This window comes from Nicotiana tomentosiformis, chromosome 9, assembly GCF_000390325.3.
Source record: "Nicotiana tomentosiformis chromosome 9, ASM39032v3, whole genome shotgun sequence".
Lineage (NCBI taxonomy): Eukaryota > Viridiplantae > Streptophyta > Magnoliopsida > Solanales > Solanaceae > Nicotiana > Nicotiana tomentosiformis.
In genome coordinates this window covers 31,173,981-31,194,104 of record NC_090820.1, presented here as the reverse complement: position 1 = coordinate 31,194,104, position 20,124 = coordinate 31,173,981, and the positions used below count along the sequence as shown (strand labels likewise).

Below are 20,124 nucleotides of genomic sequence, written 5' to 3'. Positions count from 1 at the left end.
GAAACAGGATCTCTTAACTTCTTTATGCCTTGAATATAGCGGGTGCTTTAGCGTGATGCTTAGGCTCAATTGTTGATTCTTGTAGAAGTGCCTTAAATTGTATGTTCTTAACTTGGCTTAAGTACCCTGACTAGAGTGTTTTGATGATCCAATCTGGAGTGAGTTATGTGCCATGTGGGTGTGAGGTTTGTTGTATTCTGTGCATTGCATGTGATGCCTAGAACTTGTCCTGTGTGTCTGCAAAGCGAAATAGTAGTTTTGTTCAGTCTTGAAAGTGATATAGGCGTTTCTTTGTTGAGCCAGATATGTATATTTTATCCACTTAATTGTTATGTATCGTAATTAACTCCTTTGAGCTGTAATTCTGTTTCTTTGGCAACCACATTACATATCTTACCCCTTTGTTTGAATTAGCTATCTATTTGAACCCTTTAACCTCGCATAAGCACTTGAATAGTTATGAAATTTGTAAAAGTTAAAGTGTGGGGTGGTTGGTTTGGCTTTTGAGTGAAACTAATGAAATAAAGAGAAAGGTGCAGTATTTTGAAAAAGTAAGAGTCACTTGAATTTCAAAAAAAAAAAGATATATATAGTCGTTGATAAGTGGTGACTCTGATGTAAGTGTGCTTAAATAATGGGGAGTTAATGTATAATAATTTGAAGGTGGAGTATGGTTTGACATAAGTGTGGGGTTCTGACTGCTAAAGTGTATGTATTAAAGTACTTAGGGAGGTTGAGTCACTCTTTTATACAAATGTATCATACCCGTCCCGCAGCCTACATTAAAATCAGTTAAAAGCCCTACTTGATCTTTGACTGAATGAACTCGATTAGTATAGTAGTACACTACGGGCAAGCCTATGGAGCATATTTTGTAGCACAAGAATATCGTTTCTGAGAGTGAGTGAATTCTGTCTATTTTGAAGTTCCTCATTGTTCGTGAATTTGATTAATTGTGGAACGAGTCTCTTTTGTTGTGAGCAGGCACTTGATTCATGAAGGAAAGGTAATTCTTGACCTCTGCGTTAGAGTAAGTGAGTAAATTGGGAATAATGCGTGGTTCTTGTGAGTCAACTCTTGAGATGAAGATGTTACACTACTGTGCTCAATCTATGTAAAATATTCATGGTGTGAGGAGTTAGGAAAGTCGCTTAGTGAAGTTATGCCTCTGTAGAGTGTGGTTTGATTGCTCGAGGACGAGCAATGGTTTAAGTGTGGGGTATTGATAGTAGGCTATAATTATATAGTTTAACCACTATTTGCACTCTAAACTAGTTTCACTTTATTGATGTTTGAGCGTTAAATGATAATAAATTGCTCTGATTGAGAACTTTATGCTTTGCAGGAGCAATTCCGGGCTATGATGACATTAAAGAGCGTTTTGGAGCTAATATGGAGCATTGAAGGACAATTAAAAGCTTATGGAATAAATTGGGAACCCATTAGAGGATCGAAGGAGTTTAGCGCGCTTAAAAAGAAGAACGAAGAAGACTGCAGGAAATTGGCCAGTGCACAGTCGATGCGCGGCCGCGCATTGAGCCGCGCATGTCAGGCAGAAACTGGCCAAAGTGCGCGGCCACTTGCCCAGGTGCGCGGCCGCACACGTGCTTTCGAGAAAAAAAATATTCCAAGGCTAAATTTGTAATTCCAAAGGCGACCAACCTTGACCTATATGAAACCCAGCTCACCCAAAAAGAGGGTATCTCTGTTTTTAGAAGAACTTGGAAGGCAAGAACAGGCAAGGAGCGAGACGGAAGATTCGGAAACGAGTTTTATCTTTCTTTCTCCCTTGTTTATCATTGATGATGAATTCTTATAATGTGATTGTGAAAACAATTATGAGTAGCTAAACTCTTTGTTCTAGGGTTTGATGGAACCTCTTGGAGGATGAATCTTTGTTGTGTTTGATATAAATTTGCCATTGGATTTTCTCTCTACTTGTTCAACTACGTGATTATTGGGGTTGATTGAAGGGCCATCAATCGGCTGCGCCTATTTAATATGTATTACTTAGAAAAGGGTACATGTTTAGGTAATTGTTAAATAATATTACTCCTAATGTATATGAGGGATCAATACGGAGGGTTTAAAGGTGGGTTTAGGAATAACAAAATCTTGGTACGAGTGTAGTGAGCGGTAAAATAGTGCTAGCTAGCGTAATTCGGAAGAATACGTTTAGTAAATTATTGTATTTACTCGAAAGAGAAGTACGACACCTAAAGTGCTCATAATCGGTAGAGAGTATTTAGGCGAATTTGTAGCAACACAGTAGGGAGGATTCCGATAAGAGGGGAAGTCGTAATTCTAGATCTTCCTAATCTTGTCTACAACAGTTGCTTTGTTAGTAAATGAATTATAGTTTTAATTACCTTGTTATTAGTTAGTAAACACTCAAGTCATTATTCAATCTTGTTGGAAGTTGATTATTTGGATTCTTGCTGAACTAAAAGTTGTGATTGGTACGTTAATTCCCTGTGGGATTCGACTCCGGACTTGTAAACCGGATTATATTTGCAACGATCGCTTAGTCCTTTTTATAAGGCATAGTTGGGCGTGATCAAAGGCTATTGAACAACTCGAAATATTGAGCCTATAATTAGGGGTGACAAGGAGAATCCAAATCTAAGTATATTTATGTATGTTATTAATAAATAATACTATACAAATTTATACACTTTTGTGGCTATCAGATATAAATAGTTATCTTTTGCTCAACTCAAAATCCCTTCCAATCTAGTCCACACAAAAGAAGTCATAATCCAATTTTTCACTCTTCTTAGATTTAGATTTGGATTCTCCTTGTCACCCCTAATTATAGACCCAATATTTCGAGTTGTTCAATAGCCTTCCACACAATTCTTTTGAATTTGAAGTGTATTCAAGAATTTCTTTTATTTATATATATATATATATATATATATATATATATATATATATATATATATATAGTATATTTTTTCGGCTATTATTTTAAGAGCAATTATATAGTATCTTTTTCCCTTTTGAGTTCGAGTTATCTAAATCTAATTAAAAAGCTTCTTTCTTTACAAGCCAAAATTCAAGTCATTAAAAACTAATTATAGAAAGCCAGGTGCCAAGAACAATGAAGAATGCCTCAATGGGATAAAATGCAATCAATCAAGAATGTCTTAACTAGATAAATTCATTTATTTATTGTTGAACTTTCTCTTCTTGTCTCGCAACCCCCTTACCTTAAAAATAAAAAATAAAAATCACTAAAAAACAACTGTACATTCCTCTTAGAATGTAAATGAATCATGCTGAAGGGAAACCAGAATCAAATTAGATAGCCTTTTTTGTCTTTTTAACTTTGCCTTGCATCTATTTAAGTTTAAAGAAAAACTTGAAAGACACAAGACAATAAAATGTAATCATGAAGAAGATGATAAAACCCTTCAACAAGCAATGCTTTTCTTGATTTTTCCATTTTGAGAATATTTGAATGAAATTCTTGCATTGCTAAGTAGGGAAAGCATTTTGCTTCTGTCCCTCAACGTTAATCAAACACAACTGTCCTCCTCCTCTTTAAAACCAAGCCAAACTTCATATTGTATCCATTAAATACAAAAATCTTATACATTTTCCCTTCTTGATTATGGCTGACTCTAATTTTGTTGACAGGGAGAAGCAAAAGCAAGCAGACAATGATATCAAGGACATGATCTCTACTCTAACGAAACGATTAACCAGCCTCCAACGCGTGCACAAGGCAGCATCAGGAGACTCGGGCCAGAATCTTCAAGGCGATGATGAAGATGATCATGGCACAAGAATCATCACTTTAGCCGGAACCAATGTTGGAGCCAGCATGCGCGGTGAGATGGATGAGAAACCTGGCCTTGAGGGCGTTTCACCAGGGGAAAATGAGGCCTTAAAAACATATGTGAATAGCAATTTCCAGTCCATCAACAATTCAATCATGTTGGGTGGTAGCTATTGTACTAATGACCCTGGTGTTCATTTGGACATCTCTGATTATGTGGATCAAGAAACCCCAACACCAAAAGGACAAGGAAACAAGAAGGAAAGGGGAAGCTCCAAACATTACCACCATTCCCAACACTCAGAATAGGCTTGTACAACAATCAAGATAAGCTCAATGGTCAAGAAACTCTAAAAAAATTCAGACCTTTACTCTATATGAATAAGTACCAGAGCTTAGTTGAGTCCTGCTTCTTTAGTTCTTTGTGTTTCCTTCTCTTTTCAACTTGTCTTGTCTCTTTGGGATTTCGGACAAGAACATTGGGGGGGTGGGAAGTTTACTGTGTTTACCATTCGGCTTAAGACCTATAGTAAGTGATGCTTGTTATGAGGTTCAATATGCTTATGATATATCAGAAAGGCAAATGTTACATTTGTATTACTTTAATAATCATAACATCTTTTCAGATCTTTCTGCTATGCTACTTCTCATTTTCCTTTGGTAGCATAAATGCATAATACCTTATCTGCAGCCAATTTGAGTATACACTTGATTTTTGCAGTTGACAGTTAAATTTTTATTGAAAAATCTAAAATTAACGATGAAAACTCTGTTCATAAGGAATACATATTGAAATACTTCTAGAGATAGTTGACATTAAGGTAGCCTGGATTCAGAATTGGTCTCTAAATCTTTAAAGGTTAGCTCCTTGTCCTTTTTCTCTTCAGTTTCATGGACAACTTTTTGCATTTCTCTGTTCTTGCCCCAAAGCAAAAAGTATAGACCGGCAATTACAATAGCTGATCCAATTACACTGATCATGATCGTTTATGAAGGAATTAGTTAGTCAGTGCTAAGGTGAATATTTGGAAAATGGTTAAAAAAGAATTTAGAAGCTTTAAACTGTTGAAATCACCTTCCAAGATGGAGTTGTTCGTGTAGAATGGGAACGTCGAACATGGCTGCCATAATTTGGACAAGAGGACTGAATGCTGCAGTGAAGACCGGACCCCTCTTCTTCACACACCATGACATTCCCACATAGCACATTCCTGAACCTATTAACCCCTGGAGAAGTATCTTTTGTTAACTTGGGAAGTTTTAAACTAAAATAATTAAGTTTCCATCTTGTGTTTAGAGGCCACGCCACGACTATGTTCATCGTTAAACAACATAGAAGGGAGTTTACTACTTTTTGTCTCAGTATGTTTCTTTAACAAACTAAAGGAAAATATCTATATCTGCTACTCGTACTTGGGAAGAAAAAAACCAGCATAGAGAGTACTTACAGTATAGATGATAGTCAACATATCGATCTTTTCCTTTGGAATCCAAATGGATAATCTTCTATCAATAGACAAAGTTAAGATAGCCGATTGTATGGCACTAAAGAAGGTCATGATAACAGTGCTAGAGTACTTGCATGGATATTGATTTCCAATAAAGGATTGAAGAAGGAACCACGACGACCACAAAAACGTCCCAGCAAACAACGCCAAAGAACCAAGGATCCATCTTTCCTTTATTTTCGAGGAACTAATAGCTGCATCCGAGGATGGAGGTACATATTGTAGGTCTGAAAAATGAATCAAAGGGATGCCTTTGTAAAAAGTCAGTATGAAGGCACCTCCAACGCATATTAGTGTACCAATCAATTTGGCTATTCCACTTCCGTGTTTGATGTTGATAGTCTCTAACCTGCATAAATGGAGTTACAATGTTAAGAAAATAGGATAGTCTAAAGCTATCTTTTTCATTGAAATAAGCAAACTGAGCTTTCAGACCGAAAAGGTAATGCCATAAGGAATGTGATCACAGGAACCATGTTGACAAAGGCACATGAGAAAGTTGCAGATGTGTATTCTATTCCAAGAAGGAATAAGTATTGCGTAAGAGATGCCCTACAAAAAAAGATGTAACATATGGTCAAAAATGTTTAGCAAGAAAACATAGCCATGCAAAAGAGCCAGTAAACTTAGAAGAATATAGGGAAAATTATAGAGATCATTCTAACTTACCCAACAATGGCACTCAAGAAAAGGTTACACAAGATTTGAGGGGTGAGTTTTGGTCTAGTATTCCTGCAAGAAGAAATTAATAAGTTGCATTTTCAAAGGAGACAAAAAGTTTTCATATATTGGATATGGAAATTTTTCTAAGAACTAGGAAACAATCTTCATACCTTTCCAGAAAGAAGGCAATTGGGGCTAAGAATATGGTCGAAATGGACTGTCGATAAGTGATGAAAACCAAATGGCTCATTCCATCCAATATAATCTTCTTGAGAAGTATATTACTAATGGCAAAAGCAAAATCAATTGCCAACATAATAAAAATAGGGTACCATTCCACATAGCTCTTCATCTGAGCCTTTTCCCTTTCAATGACTTACTTCTCCTGAACTGCCTCTTCCTTGAATTATCATGTGTTTTTAAACATGAAGCTGAGATAGACATTTAAAGTTTCACATAAACTTTAGTGGAGTGAAAAGTGTATACAGAGGAGGGATTAATTCCTGCAATCACATCAATGCTTTTAATCTACAAAAAAAGTTGACATTTTGTTTAACATCATATACTCTATCATTTTCCTTTACTATTTCCTTCCTTTTGACTTAGTTTCCGGATTAACAAATTCACCGGTGCCAATGAGCTAAGGGATCAACCTTTGCATCTCCACTCCTAAGCATATTAAGAATATATATGTTCCATTTTACTTTTTCTTGGTGTATAATTAAATTGTGTTTAGAACATTTAACATGTGAGTCAACCCACTATGGTAGGCAAAGTTTCCATTTTAGTATATAAAAAGTAGTGTGGTGAGCATCTTGTGGATGGGGGTCAAATAGAAATGATTCCCCTTACTGCAGCATTGTCATCTAATTCATTTTTTTTCACACTTGGAGCCTAACTGTTTAGTGTTTGTGGCATCTAATGCTTCTTTTAGAAACTTGTATTCAAGCATCTTCAGAATACAACATGGGGACAGAGAATAATTCATCTTATTCATATAAGAATACTACTACTACTATTCCCTATTTCAAAATTCTTTAGGTAGCAGAGCATACTACCTGATATGGGACCAGGTATTTTCCTTGCCATACAAACTCATTGAGGGAAAAGAAGAAAATAGTTTTTAAGTAACCAATTGGCTGAATAAAATCTCGCCTCAAATGACATTGTTGTCGACATTGTTAAAGAAATTAGTTAGCATGAGCTTTACTCGCGATAGCTCTACTACAAACTTGTTAAAACTAGCTCAGGAAGCAAATCAAGATTAAGGAGAGTGTGATTCCATAATATAATTATCTTGTATTATACACCCTTTGACAAAGAGGGGTGTAAGATCCGGAAAGACCGGAACTACAACAACAACAAACCCAATGTAATCCTATAAGTAAGGTTTGGGGAGGGTAGTGTGTACACACACCTTACCCTTACCTCATAGACGGGGGCGGGAGGCTTTGGGCAGTGAGGTCATTGCCTTAGGCCCCCAAATTTTGAAGGCCCCAAATTTATTTTAAATTATTATTATTATTGTTATTATTATATATTATATAATTTATATAAATAATTAGAATAAAGAAAAGTGTTACAGTATATTTTTTGTTAATTGATTGAGGTTATTTTATACAATAAATTTATAAATTATGATAATTTTCTTCCCCCATTAATTAGTATATTTGACAAGAGTGGGTTGCTCCAGTGGTGAGCACCCGCCACTTCCAACCAAGAGGTTGTGAGTTCGAGTCACCCCAAGAGCAAGGTGGAGAGTTTTTGGAGGGAGAGAGCTGAGGGTCTATCGGAAACAACCTCTCTACTCCATGGTAGGTGTAAGGTCTGCGTACAAACTACCCTCACCAGACCCCACTAGTGAGATTATATTGGGTTGTTATTATTGTTGTTGCTTCACTCTTCAATTTTAATTTTATCTTTTATATATAGGAATTAAGTTATATATATTGACAGCATAATAAATTTCTTTTATAATGTTCTCTGAAACAACATGAACACAAAAGCATTCATCCACCAATTTTCTTTTAGTGTAATTCGACATATTATATTAGGTTATTTATAATTTATTTTAGATATTCACCCATAAGTGCTACTTAATAGAATGAACTACAATCACTATTTAAATTGATAAGACGGAGTAAATATTTTTTACACCGTCAATACTCAAAACTTAAGTTATTACGTTATGTACGTTTATTTTATTTTATTTTCTTGTTTGTGATGATAGCCGAATCAAAATTTTCACTTTGAGTTCTGGACCTCAATATTCGATAGTTCACCGCTTTATTTTTTGTGCTCTTTTTCCTAAATTGTTTTTTGAAATTCACTTTTTGTCTTAAATGATTTATTTGTTATTTAAAAGGCAAATTTTATTGTTAGTGTAAATATTTTATAAAATAAATTTAAGAGCCTCCGAAAATGGTTTCGCCTTAGGCTCCGAGATCTGTTGAGCCGCCCTTGCTCATAGAGGTAGAGAGGTTGTTTCCAATAGATCTCGGCTAAGGAATTTCACCTTCGAAAGGATGGATCAAATCTTAACTTTCTTGTACAGTTTTAAAACATCAAAGAAAGAAATTATCCCACTTGGTTTGCAAGATATGAGGGCCACCACTACAGGGGATAGCTATATTGGCTATAAGTCACACCAGTGCTTTTTAACCAGTAACATCACATTCTTTTCAATGGAAAGTAAGGGGATGGACAATAGACATTGCTTTCATGTCTGTTACCTTACTCCTTATTCTTTTGTTCCATATCTAAGGTATTGAGCTGGAATCCTTTCTTCTCCTTTAGTAACAGTACGAACCACAAAATTATTTTCTAACAACTGTTCTTTGCATTAGAGGCACGGAACCAGTAAAGTAGAGCGAGAGAACCCTGCGCTTGCCTCTATTGGCATCCTGATGTTAAATGTGATGAGATTCTCTATTTCCATTTTTGTTCCATGTCCCGGATATCACATTTTCTCGATGCTTATCTTCAACTTGGTAAGCATAACCTTTTATACAGAAATCAAATCTCATCAGTACTCTTATTGGCATCTTATAGGCAGTTATTTTTCCATCCACACTAGTCTTCTGCAAGGTTTCAAGTTGAGCGGGACACAGAATACTTGGAGTGTAAGTTCGGTGGCAAGACTCAAGGAGGGGAAGCGGAGGTGAGGCTGGAGCGGAAATTTTTAAGTACCTTGGATCTATTATTCAGGGGACGGGGAGATCGATGAAGATGTCACACAGGGCGGGATGGATGAAATGGAGACTCGTTTTCGGTGTTTTGTGTGACAAGAAAGTGTCACCGAAACTTAAGGGTAAGTTCTACAGAGTGGTGGTCAGACCAATGATGTTGTATGGGGCTGAGTGTTGGCCAGTCAAGATCGCTCTTGTCCAGAAGATGAAGGTAGCAGAGATGAGGATGTTGAGATGGATGTGCGAACACACCAGATTAGATAGGATCATAGATGAGGTTATTCGCGACAAGGTGGGTGTGGCCCCTATTGAGGACAAGATGCGGTAAGCGCGGCTTAGGTGGTTTGGCCATGTGAGGAGGAGGAGCACAAACGCTTATGTGAGGAGGTATGAGAGGTTGACAGTAGAGGGCCTACGGAGAAGTAGAGGTAGGCAAAAGAAGAGGTGGGGAGAGGTGATTAGGCAAGACATGGTGCAACTTCAGCTAACCGAGGACATGACCCCTGACCTAGGACATGACCCTTGATAGGAAGGTATGGAGGTCGAGGATTAGGGTAGTAGAGTAGGTAGTCTAGAGTATTTATAACAGTAGTATTGGCACGCAGTCTCACTTTCTGCTGGTAGTAGGTTTTTATGACTAACGTTGTTTTCTTTCATTGTTGATCACCTTACTATCTTATTGTTTTTATTCTACTTTTATATGGTTTTTGGTACTGTCTCTTGTCTATATTTTCATTAATGTGGTGTTTATGCTTTCCTGAGCCGAATGTCTATTGGAAACAACATCCCTATCCTCACAAGGTAGGGATGAGGTGTGCGTACACACTACCCTCCCCAGACCCCACAGTGTAGGATAATACTGGGTATGTTGTTATTGTTGTTGTACTGGTCTTCTGCAACATGCAACTTATTGAGTAAGCACTTACAGCGAATCATCAAATGCCTCGTAATAGAGATTCTTGTTTTTTTAGGTCCATCTATCTGGTAAGAGCCTAACAACTACTGGTAAGAGCCTAACAACTACTACTCTTGAGGCTTATCTTAATTAAGGCATTCGTAATTCGTTCATCGTTTATGAACTTTCCACATGAAAGCATAAACCTGTTCCTGAACCATAAAAAGGAGGAGAGTTGCGGCAAGTTAAACATCAATATAAAAATAATTTAACTATGATGTATTATCTGAATATTTGATACAATCGGAACGGAATGGACAAAGATGATTTATACAGCCTACCCTAACTATTGACATTGAAGTATAGTTGATTGATTGATTGCTCATTGGGTTCATTTTTGTTCATATATGGAGACCACAGTGGAAAGAGAAGATATCACAGCTGCGAACCAACTATATGGTAAATACCATCTGCACAAGTTCATGGACTTTCCCTGCCTGAAAGCATACCAAATCTTGCAGCTGCAGCGGATCAGATGTCGAGCAGCTCTATGTGATGTTCATTGTAGTTCTATTTTTGTCCATTTAACCATCCAGTACCCATAGCCCATTAGCCCGACTAATCTGGACTCGAGTCAGGTAGCTCACATAGGAGAGTAAAGTGCTTCATACAGACAGGTTTTCCATTTCCAGGCCAGAACCGAGAGTACTAGAGACGGAACCAGGATTTTAACTTTATGGTTTCTGAATTTTAGCTTCAAATGCTAATAACTGAATTCAAAATTTAATATTTATACATATTTAATAGATTTCTTAACACAAATACATTGTGAGCAATAGCTACTAGTTCGGCCAAACTCGTAGCCGGGCTTCTAGCTCCACGCCTGCCCTGAGAAGTCTTGTTTGTGATGTTCATTGTAGTTTCTTCTTGTTGAAACATGTTAATGGGTTTATATGAACATGAGCGCATCAAAATTCACTGTATGAATGAAGTATATAAAAAAATGTACATAGATATATCAACAGACCAGTTTTAGCTTTCTTTTAATCAAAAGATGAACTTCAATCCTGCCTCAAATGCATTCTTGATGATACGTAGGAGTAATACACAAGGCAACAGTATAGTATAAGCCAAGTGTCCGGCAGTGAAACACAATATCCTAACTGTTATCTAGTACTACTGCTTAAGGAGCGAACCCCAATATCCTTCTCATATCAATCTGCTGACTTTACGAAATCTTTGCTTACAGTTATCAAGTGCTACTGCTTGGTGCTTGTGGCATTATACCACAGCGAGCTACTATATCCTTGTGCATTACACTATGCCAATCTGAAGGCTTAACATTATGTCCCCCACCAGTAAAAAATTTAATCACTTCCCTCTTTGTCTGGATTTGAGAAATCTGAAACCGACTGAAAGAAAGACTAAACCTGAGCATGGTCCAAAGCGACAATATCATACCATGTTAAGAATATCTTCGGATCATTTTAGTCCAACAAAAACTAAGGAAATGCAGTATATTAGGGCGGGTAAAGAGACCATCATATCTGCAATTTGACCTCCACCTTGTCGGTGGAAATGTGGTGTCCAAAATTGTAATGTGGTATACTTCTCTGTAACTACAATATAGAGAAGTACCCAAGAGATAGAGTAAACATATTAAACCAACACACCTGTAGAAATTAATGGCCTACATATGTTTGAATGTGTGATGACTGACCAGAAAGGAGAGAAAAAAAGGGCACTTATTTGATGAATTTAAAATGTTTCTTTTTCCATTTATATGATCCCTTTCCATAGGAGATCAGTAAAAAATAAATAGCAAAAACTGTAAATAAAGCACAAGAAATATTTGTAAAGTCAACTCTATTCTATTAAAATGATATAAGCGAACAGAAAATCATTTGCTCATAGTTCAAGATCCAGCTTCCATCCTCAGAATAGGCAGTATATGGGATAAAAAGTTTTGGAAGCAACTTGATCGAACATTCTCACATTAGATTTTGAACTAACATTAACACTCACCCCTCTCCGCAATTGACAAATAAAATTCAGCAAAAGGAGTACGGCCATCTAAGCAGTCATTTTAAAACTTGAACAGAAAAGGAGATCAAAATCATGTAGGCAAGTGAAATATCCAAAGATGAACACCTATCCCATATGTAGCAGGGAAAACAGTCAAACTGAGATGAAATGCAAATAGTTATCCAACATCCTCCATAAGATAATAATCTCAATATGCAAATCTATTTTTCTACTGTTGCCTAGCTTCAACTTTCTTCTTCTGCCAGAGGCGATCCAGTGCGCTGTCAGCATCACCCTACGAAGATGAAAAGAGCAAAATTGAACTTATTTAAAAACACAGAGTTAACTGGAAGATGCATTTGACCAACTCCCCCCATATTAATTTGCATGGAAGATGCATTTGACCTTTTCTAGGCAACTCAAAATATTTACTGATGATTCGCCACAATGGTATCACTTACAAGGTATAGATTTACATCAAACCTCCAAAAATTAACAATCTACGCAATATCCCTATTGTACAAGTTCATCAAATGAATTACTAAAACTAAAACCTCTAAGATGTCATGGGAAAACAAACAACAGCCATCAACTTCACTAGCAAAATGTTAAAAAGGTACTATCAAAGGAAAGAATACCTGAGCACGGATGAAACCACAAAGAGCAAAAGTGGTGAAACTGCCAGGGATATACAAGCCCTTATCATCCAAATGGCCAACATTAAGTTGAACAGAAGCATGATCCTTTGAAGTGATCACCCTGTTGGTAGCAGAGCTGCAATTGGGGCACATGTTAGCTATAATTACAACATTCAGACATACAAACACAAAGTAAAATCGATGTGAAACCAAAAAAAGCCAAGAATTAGGCCATACCATTTCCTGGGGATGTAAAGATCCACGTTTTGTCCCTCTTCATTCTGCATCTTGGCTGGTGTTTCTGAATACTCAGATCAAGCTTTAACAACCTTTTTTAACCCACAAAACCAAACCAGCATTAAATAAAGTTAATACCTTTCTGGGTTTGACAAAACAAACATCAGTCAATTTTTTCTATCTTACACGATTCAGCTTCTACAAAAAACGCACATTTATAAAATAAAAATTATCCAATTACATTAGCAAGAAGAAAAAATTTCACAACAAATACAACCTTTCTGGTTATAAAAGAACAATCATCAATTACGGTCTACAAAATTACAATATTCTGCTTCTATAATTATTCACATTTATCACAGAAAAAAAGTGATACCAATTACCAAGAACACATTTTTCTAAACCCATAAGAATTAGATTTGTTTATATCCAAAAAGGCAAGAATTCTGTATACCCAAAATGAAACACGTTCAAAAATAAACCATTTTTATGAGAGAATTTACAGAAGTTAAACTGATGAACAGACCCACAAATTTTGTAGAATTAATTAACATGAGAAAAGAAGGGATAAGTGTCATACCTGAGATAGGGGAGAGCTCTTCAAGGGGGCAAAGTGTGAAGAAGTGACACAAAGCCGCGATTTAAACAGATGAGAAACCCTACTGTGAGTGTTACCCTAATGGGCTTACTTAGTGGGCTCCTAGGCCCAATGACGTTTCAAATACTATGTGGGAGGCCCAGCAAAGAATGGCCAAAATCAGAATTGTAAAAAATTAAAATAGTAGGACAAAAGATAAACGAAGGGAAAAGGTTAATAAGGGAAAATGCAGACAGAACTCTCAAAATACTTTTAAATGAAAAACAAAAGCACGAAGTTTGGATTATGGGTGTACATAGGTCGGGTTGGTTCTAATTTCTAATTACCAAACCAAATTAATTAATCGGGTTATTAAATCTAAAGACCAAACCAAATCAATAAAAGTCGGGGTTTTAAATCTCAATTTTCTCAGGTTTTTCGAGTTTTCGGGTTGTTTCGGATATTTTTTCAAAAAGTCTTCATTACACAAAACATAGAATTTGTGCTCCAAATATTTCTTTAATCCTAATAAGACATAACTATTTAAGATATTTTTTAATAAAATAACATAAATATGAGATGATTCATCGCATTAATAAAGATGAGAAAATCACATAAAATAAATATTATTAATAAGTCATAATGAAAACAAACATAATTTAAAATTACTAATAAGTTGCTAAAATAAGTACGACTAATAAATACTATTATTTACATGACTAAATACTAAAAGAAAAATAAGTCATGCATTTTATCTAAATAATGAAAAAACTAAAAAATAGATATCCAACGCTATTTTCATTCATTGTACAATTAAATTGAATGTCTTTTATTATCATTAGTATTGATTTGATTTTGGTTTAGAATTTATTTGAGTTACTGACATTTATGGACTATAAAACTTATTGGAGCATCCAAAAATTATAAGTACAAACTTGAAATAATACGTTAAAAGATAAAATTATGAAAAAACTCAAGAAATATTTATAAACTACACTACAATAAATATTTTCATATATTAAATATAATTAAAATTTCTATACATATAATGTCGGGTTGGTTTGGTTTCAGTTTGACTTTTTTTAGTTAAAACCCAACCAAACCAAGTATCGTTGGATTTTTTTTCCAACACCAAATCAATCAAACCAAACCATAGTCGGTTTTTTTTTTCTCGGTTTGACTCGAATTATCGTGTTGGTGTGGTTTGTCGGTTTCATTTGTACACCCCTAGTTAGGATCCCTAAAGAGTGAAGTGCTTAAAATATTGTCTAGTAGAGTCAATGGTTCTCTTAAAACTAAATATAAATGAATTAATTAAACCGAACTTTATGAGCCGATTATTAATTTTCTTTTTAGTAAAATCATAGGGGTTTCAATACGCATCTACAATCAGATCTTTCTTTAAAATATTCTTATATAACAGTCATTCACTATAAAAGCTAATTTTTTTCTCGAACCGATTTTTATGTTATGTTATAATATATGTACTCTATAACAGCACTTCACTATATTGTATTTCCGATTGAATAATTTTGATAGATTTTATTTTTAAGAAATTGAAAAAATATCGGATCAGTTTGAATAATTATTTATGTATAAAAAATATTATATGTATTAAGTTTAAAAATAACGAAGCATTAAAATTTTTCCTTGGACCTTGGATGAATTCAGATAAAAATGGCTACAAGTAACACTCAAATCTACTACAAATTAAACTAAACTAATCCGGCAATTTTTAGCAGCAAACTACAAAGGTATATATTTTCCTCTCCTTCTTCCTTTTTATATCTTTGTGATATTTCAGAAGTATAGTAAGTCTACATATTTTTCTAAAAATAAAATGATTCTACGCATTGTTTCCTTAGATTTTATGACTTTTGAACTGCAAATTCTCGATTAGCAACTCAATAACTGTTCTAAGATAGAATAATAGTAGTTGTGTCTGGTTTGGGAATGAACATCTTGCGTTAATGCAACGTCTGCCATGCAATTCAAAATCTTGCTTGAGCATAGCATATATGCAATTCCACAAACATATAATATTCTTAATTTATATTTATGTGTAATATTAAAACTTGTTGTTATCTTACACATAACAAATAAAGATGTCTTAATAATAGTGTAACTTTTAATACGGCTTTATAAAAATTAATTATCGAAAACTAACCGAATCGTATTAATACTGACGAGAAATTGAAATGATTTTATGATTCAAAAAGTCTAATTTAATTCTATACAATTGAATAATCAAAAAAATTGTATGATGCTAATCGTATAATATAACCAAAATCGAACTATTGATATTCCTACTGCAGCCTAATCATTTATTTATTGTCAATTCTTTATAAATCATTCACCATGCCTTCACTTGTGATCGAGTGCTAAAATTTGAACCCTCACCCTACTAGAAGTACTTTAATTGATATAAAAAAAAAACGAATTAAAATTATCCATTATATTTTTGACGCTTGCAAGTTAGAAATCACTATTTTAAGTCTTGCTTTGCTTATCATTTCTTCGAGTCTAATGCTTAGTTAAGATGTAATATTGATCTATTAGGACAATATTCAAATGGTTATACAACTCTTATTTATGTATGAAAAAAATGGTATATCAAAAGATAAATAGGTGTTTGTAACTACATTTTGACAATCAATCTCTCTAATAGCGTAACCTTGTTACTTGCTAAATGCATGTCATTGTCAAATTATTAACTTAAAAAAATATAGTATTCTCCCTTTATCATCTAATCTATATTATCTATACTATATTAAAAGCACGAAAGCTCTTAGTGAAATGTCATTCGTCTTTTTTATCCTTTAAAAATAGATTTCATACTAGACAAAATAGTCATTTAAATTATTTTTCTAATATTTAAAAAGTCAAATCAATTAAAGTTTGTGCCTTAAATTATTCTTTATTTGAACTGGGTAAAAAAATCATAATATTTAAAATTTTAAAATCAATTAAAATAAATCGTTAAAAAAGGGGGGAAAAGGAAAAACTATCAACAACCACAAATTAACAACAAACCATAGGGAAGGATTAGTGGTACGTGCATTAAAAAATCGTTACTAATTTATATAGTTTTCTTTATGTGTACCAACGTAATATTACTTATGCTATTACGAGGAGGAAAAACATAAATGCCACAAAATTAAATGATGGAAACCATTGTAGACATGAACAAAAAATATGAGAGAGTGATTAATATTAGTTTGTATAATTTATCTCATATTATAATATTTGAAAATTACTCCTCAATAATTTCAACAAGTAACTATAAAAATATAAGAGAGACAATGTGATGACCCAAAATGTCATCTTTAAATTTAATAATTAATTCTGTGATTTAAGTACTATTTATCATTACTCGACTTGCGTGCGCAGTCCGTAAAATTTTTCCGGAAAGTTTTTATGTGAAAATGGATTAAAATATCAATTAGAGTTTTAAAACACAACTGAGTTGACTTTGATCAATATTTTGAGCAAACGGACTCATATCAGTATTTTGACAGTTCCGGTAGGTCTGTATCGTGAATTGGGACTTGGGCGTATGCCCGAAATTAAATTTCGAAGTCCCTAGCCCGAGATATAGAATTTTGATAAAAAATTTAAAGTTTAATTTCAAATAGTGATCGGATGTCGAATTATGTGCAAATGACCCCGGAATAGAATTTTGATGATTCCAACAGCTCCGTATGGTAATTTTGGACTTAGGAGCGTGATCAGAATTTTATTTGAAAGTCCATAGTGGAATTAGGCTTGAAATGCCGAAAGTTAAATTTTTGGGAAGTTTGACCGAGGGGTTGACTTTTTGATATCGGGGTCGAAATCCGATTATGAAAATTTTCATAGCTCCGTTATTTCATTTATGACTTACGTATAAAATTTGAGGTCAATCGGACTTGATTTAATAGGTTCCGGTATTGTTTGTAGAAATTGAAAGTTTCAAAGTTCATTAGGCTTGAATCTATGTGTGATTCGTGATTTTAGCATTGTTTGATGTGATTTGAGGTTTCAAATAAGTTCGCATGATGTTTTAGGAATTATTGGTGTATTGGGTTGAGGTCCTGAGATCGGATGGTTAACGGATCAAAAGTGGGACTTAGCTGCTGCAATTTTTCTGCTGGAAAAGCTGTCAAAATCGGGCTGCTTGTCAAAATCGGGCTACCTACCAAAATCGGGCTGCCTGTCAAAATCGGGCTGCAAAATCGAGCTCCCTGTCAAAATCGGACTCCCTGACAAATCGAGCTCCCTCACAAATCGAGCACCCTCACAAATCGAGGTCCCTCACAAATCGAGCTCCCCTGACAAAATCGAGCTCCCTTACAAAATCGAGCTCCCTAGCGTAAGTTATAAAAATAGGGTACTTCGTCTCATTTGCCTTTTTGACGAATTAGAGCTTCAAGAGAGGCGATTTTGATATATTTTCAAGGAAAAATATTTGGGTAAGTGATTCTAACTTGGATTTAGTCAATATACACGAATATATCATTGTTTTCACCATTTAATTAGTGTTTTGAGATTGAAATTTGGGAAATTTTAGAAATCTCATAAAAACGAATTTTTGAGATTTCGGTGTCGATCCGGAGTTGGATTTGAGTGAAACTGGTATGGTTGGTCTCGTAATTGAATGGGTTGTCGTATTTTGTAAGTTTTGCCGGATTCCGAGACATGGGCCCCACGAGCAGTTTTTGAGCTAATTTCGAATTTCATTGGAAAATGTAATATTTCCTTATGAAATTGATTTCTATAATTTTTGTTGACTGTATCGAATTAATTATGGTTAGATACGAGTCGATCGGAGTCGGAAAAATGAGGAAAAAGCTTAATACTTGGTTAAATTGGAGCAAGTCGAGGTAAGTGACTTGTCTAACCTTGTGTGTGGGAAATTTCCCCTAGAATTTATATTAATGTTATTATTGAAATATATTGAAAGTCGTGTACACGAGGTGACGAGTGTGTACACGGGCTAAATGTGATAGATTATATTTTTAAATTGTGTAGATCATTGTTGCGCATTTATTAAATTATTTTATCTTGTTATATTCTTCATCATTGGTCTGAGATATATATTTTAAATTTGTTTGGCCTTTTCCTGCTAATTGTTTTACCTGTTTAATTGAAATTTGGTTTCTTTTATATTGTGCATTATTTGAAGGTTGATTTTCTTTAAATTAAATATTATTAATATGAAATATTTGATATTTTTAAATTTGATATTGAAGCAACGTATTAAAAATTTAAAATATTATTTTTCTGAATTATTTATTCTTGAATATTTTCGTAAGATTTTTTGGCACTCATTGTGATGGAGCCATGAGCTCTTTATTGTGGAAAAAATATTATTGTTAGATTATTCTGGCATGAGCCGTGAGCTCTTTATTATTGAAAAATATTGTTGTTGATTTATTGTGGAAAATTGAAATATTTGGCACTTGAGGTGCAAATTATGATATATTGTGATATTAATATGCATGCGGTGGTATAAGGTCTGGGGTATTGAAATGCATGCGGTGAGATAAGGGTGGCTTGATACGTGTGGCTAGTAGGGGTGACTACTAGAAGTCATGCGGTGTGATAAGGATGGCTAAAACGCGGGATGCTATTTCGGAAAAAATATTTTCTTTAAATAAATCGTGAAGGCTCCCGCGGTGATATAAGGAAATGAGATATTGTGAAATTATTTATAATTTGGGACTACGAGGCGGTACCTCGGTAGTGCCCTTGTTAATATTGATTTATGGTCATAGTTGCCTTCGATTAATTGTTGTGATTTTCATAAAGTTGAAAGAAATTCTGTTTTGATTCCACGAGATATTATTTACAATTATTTGGTGTCATTAAATGTGATATACTATTTGATTCATTTTTATAGTTATTTTATCTTATTAAATTGTTTAAATATTTTTCCATGTCATTATTTATTCTCCAGTAGGGCCTGACCTGACCTCGTCACTACTCTACTGAGGTTAGGCTTGGCACTTACTGGGTACCGATGTGGTTTACTCATACTACGCTTCTGCACATCTTTTTATATAGATCCAGGTATATCTTACCAGTCTAGACGTCAGTGAGTTACCTGCGCACAGAGACTTCGAGGTATATCTGCCAGCGTCCGCAGACTCCGGAGTCCCCTTCTATCATTTATTGTTGCTTCCTTATTTGTCTTTAGATCTCGATATATAGAGACATTGAGAATAAATTTTTAGAAGCTTGTAACTTATTTCTATCGGGTTTTGGGAGTTGTAATCATTTGAATTGTAGTTTATTTATTTTCAGATATTTATGATTATTCCGCATTGATAGGCTTACCTAGTCTTAGAGACTATGTGCCATCACGACCTCCTACGAAGGGAATTTGGGGTCGTGACAAAGTGGTATTAGAGCACTAGATTCATAGGTGTTATGAGTCACAAGCAGGTTTAGTAGTGTCTTGCGGATCGGTACAGAGACGTCTGTACTTATCTTCAAGAGGCTATGGAACTGTTAGGAAATATTCACTTCTTTGATTCCTTATCATGCTCCTTTGTTGATTTCAAAGTTCTAAACAATTGTCTTTCTATTCTCTCATAGATGGTGAGGGCACGCACAACTGGATCTGAT

General features: G+C 34.6%; 3 protein-coding genes across 3 annotated transcripts; 1 reads left to right on the top strand and 2 right to left on the bottom strand.

The window, feature by feature from the left end:
• Positions 1-3,616: 3,616 nt before the first annotated feature.
• On the top strand, positions 3,617-4,093 carry LOC104088274 (uncharacterized). Its single transcript, XM_009592928.4, has one exon. It carries the CDS (start codon positions 3,617-3,619, stop codon positions 4,091-4,093), a length of 477 nt encoding a protein of 158 aa, XP_009591223.1.
• A 258-nt stretch (positions 4,094-4,351) lies between these two features.
• Positions 4,352-6,448, bottom strand: LOC104088275 (WAT1-related protein At3g30340-like). The gene is made up of 6 exons (XM_033653990.2): positions 6,126-6,448; positions 5,962-6,024; positions 5,728-5,844; positions 5,233-5,641; positions 4,860-5,011; positions 4,352-4,757 (listed from the first exon to the last, which is right to left on the bottom strand). The coding sequence occupies exons 1-6, from the start codon at positions 6,305-6,307 to the stop codon at positions 4,601-4,603; spliced, it is 1,080 nt and encodes a 359-aa protein (XP_033509881.1). The 5' UTR covers positions 6,308-6,448; the 3' UTR covers positions 4,352-4,600.
• Positions 6,449-12,131: 5,683 nt separating this feature from the next.
• LOC104088276 (small ribosomal subunit protein eS21-like) lies at positions 12,132-13,653 on the bottom strand. Its single transcript, XM_009592930.4, has 4 exons — positions 13,519-13,653; positions 12,939-13,030; positions 12,702-12,837; positions 12,132-12,358 (listed from the first exon to the last, which is right to left on the bottom strand). Exons 2-4 carry the CDS (start codon positions 12,986-12,988, stop codon positions 12,293-12,295), a joined length of 252 nt encoding a protein of 83 aa, XP_009591225.1. The 5' UTR covers positions 12,989-13,030; positions 13,519-13,653; the 3' UTR covers positions 12,132-12,292.
• Between the last annotated feature and the right edge of the window lie 6,471 nt (positions 13,654-20,124).

Bases quoted from the DNA above. Each gene is read 5' to 3' on its own strand.
- LOC104088274 (XM_009592928.4), top strand. From the start codon at position 3,617: ATGGCTGACTCTAATTTTGTTGACAGGGAGAAGCAAAAGCAAGCAGAC.
- LOC104088275 (XM_033653990.2), bottom strand. From the start codon at position 6,307: ATGAAGAGCTATGTGGAATGGTACCCTATTTTTATTATGTTGGCAATT. The intron at 6,025-6,125 runs GTATGAAGATTG...TTCTTCTTGCAG, and splicing joins ATTGCCTTCTTTCTGGAAAG to GAATACTAGACCAAAACTCA. The intron at 4,758-4,859 runs GTGATTTCAACA...GATCATGATCAG, and splicing joins GAACAACTCCATCTTGGAAG to TGTAATTGGATCAGCTATTG.
- LOC104088276 (XM_009592930.4), bottom strand. From the start codon at position 12,988: ATGCAGAATGAAGAGGGACAAAACGTGGATCTTTACATCCCCAGGAAA. The intron at 12,838-12,938 runs GTATGGCCTAAT...CCCCAATTGCAG, and splicing joins CTTTACATCCCCAGGAAATG to CTCTGCTACCAACAGGGTGA. The intron at 12,359-12,701 runs GTATTCTTTCCT...TCATCTTCGTAG, and splicing joins GTGGTTTCATCCGTGCTCAG to GGTGATGCTGACAGCGCACT.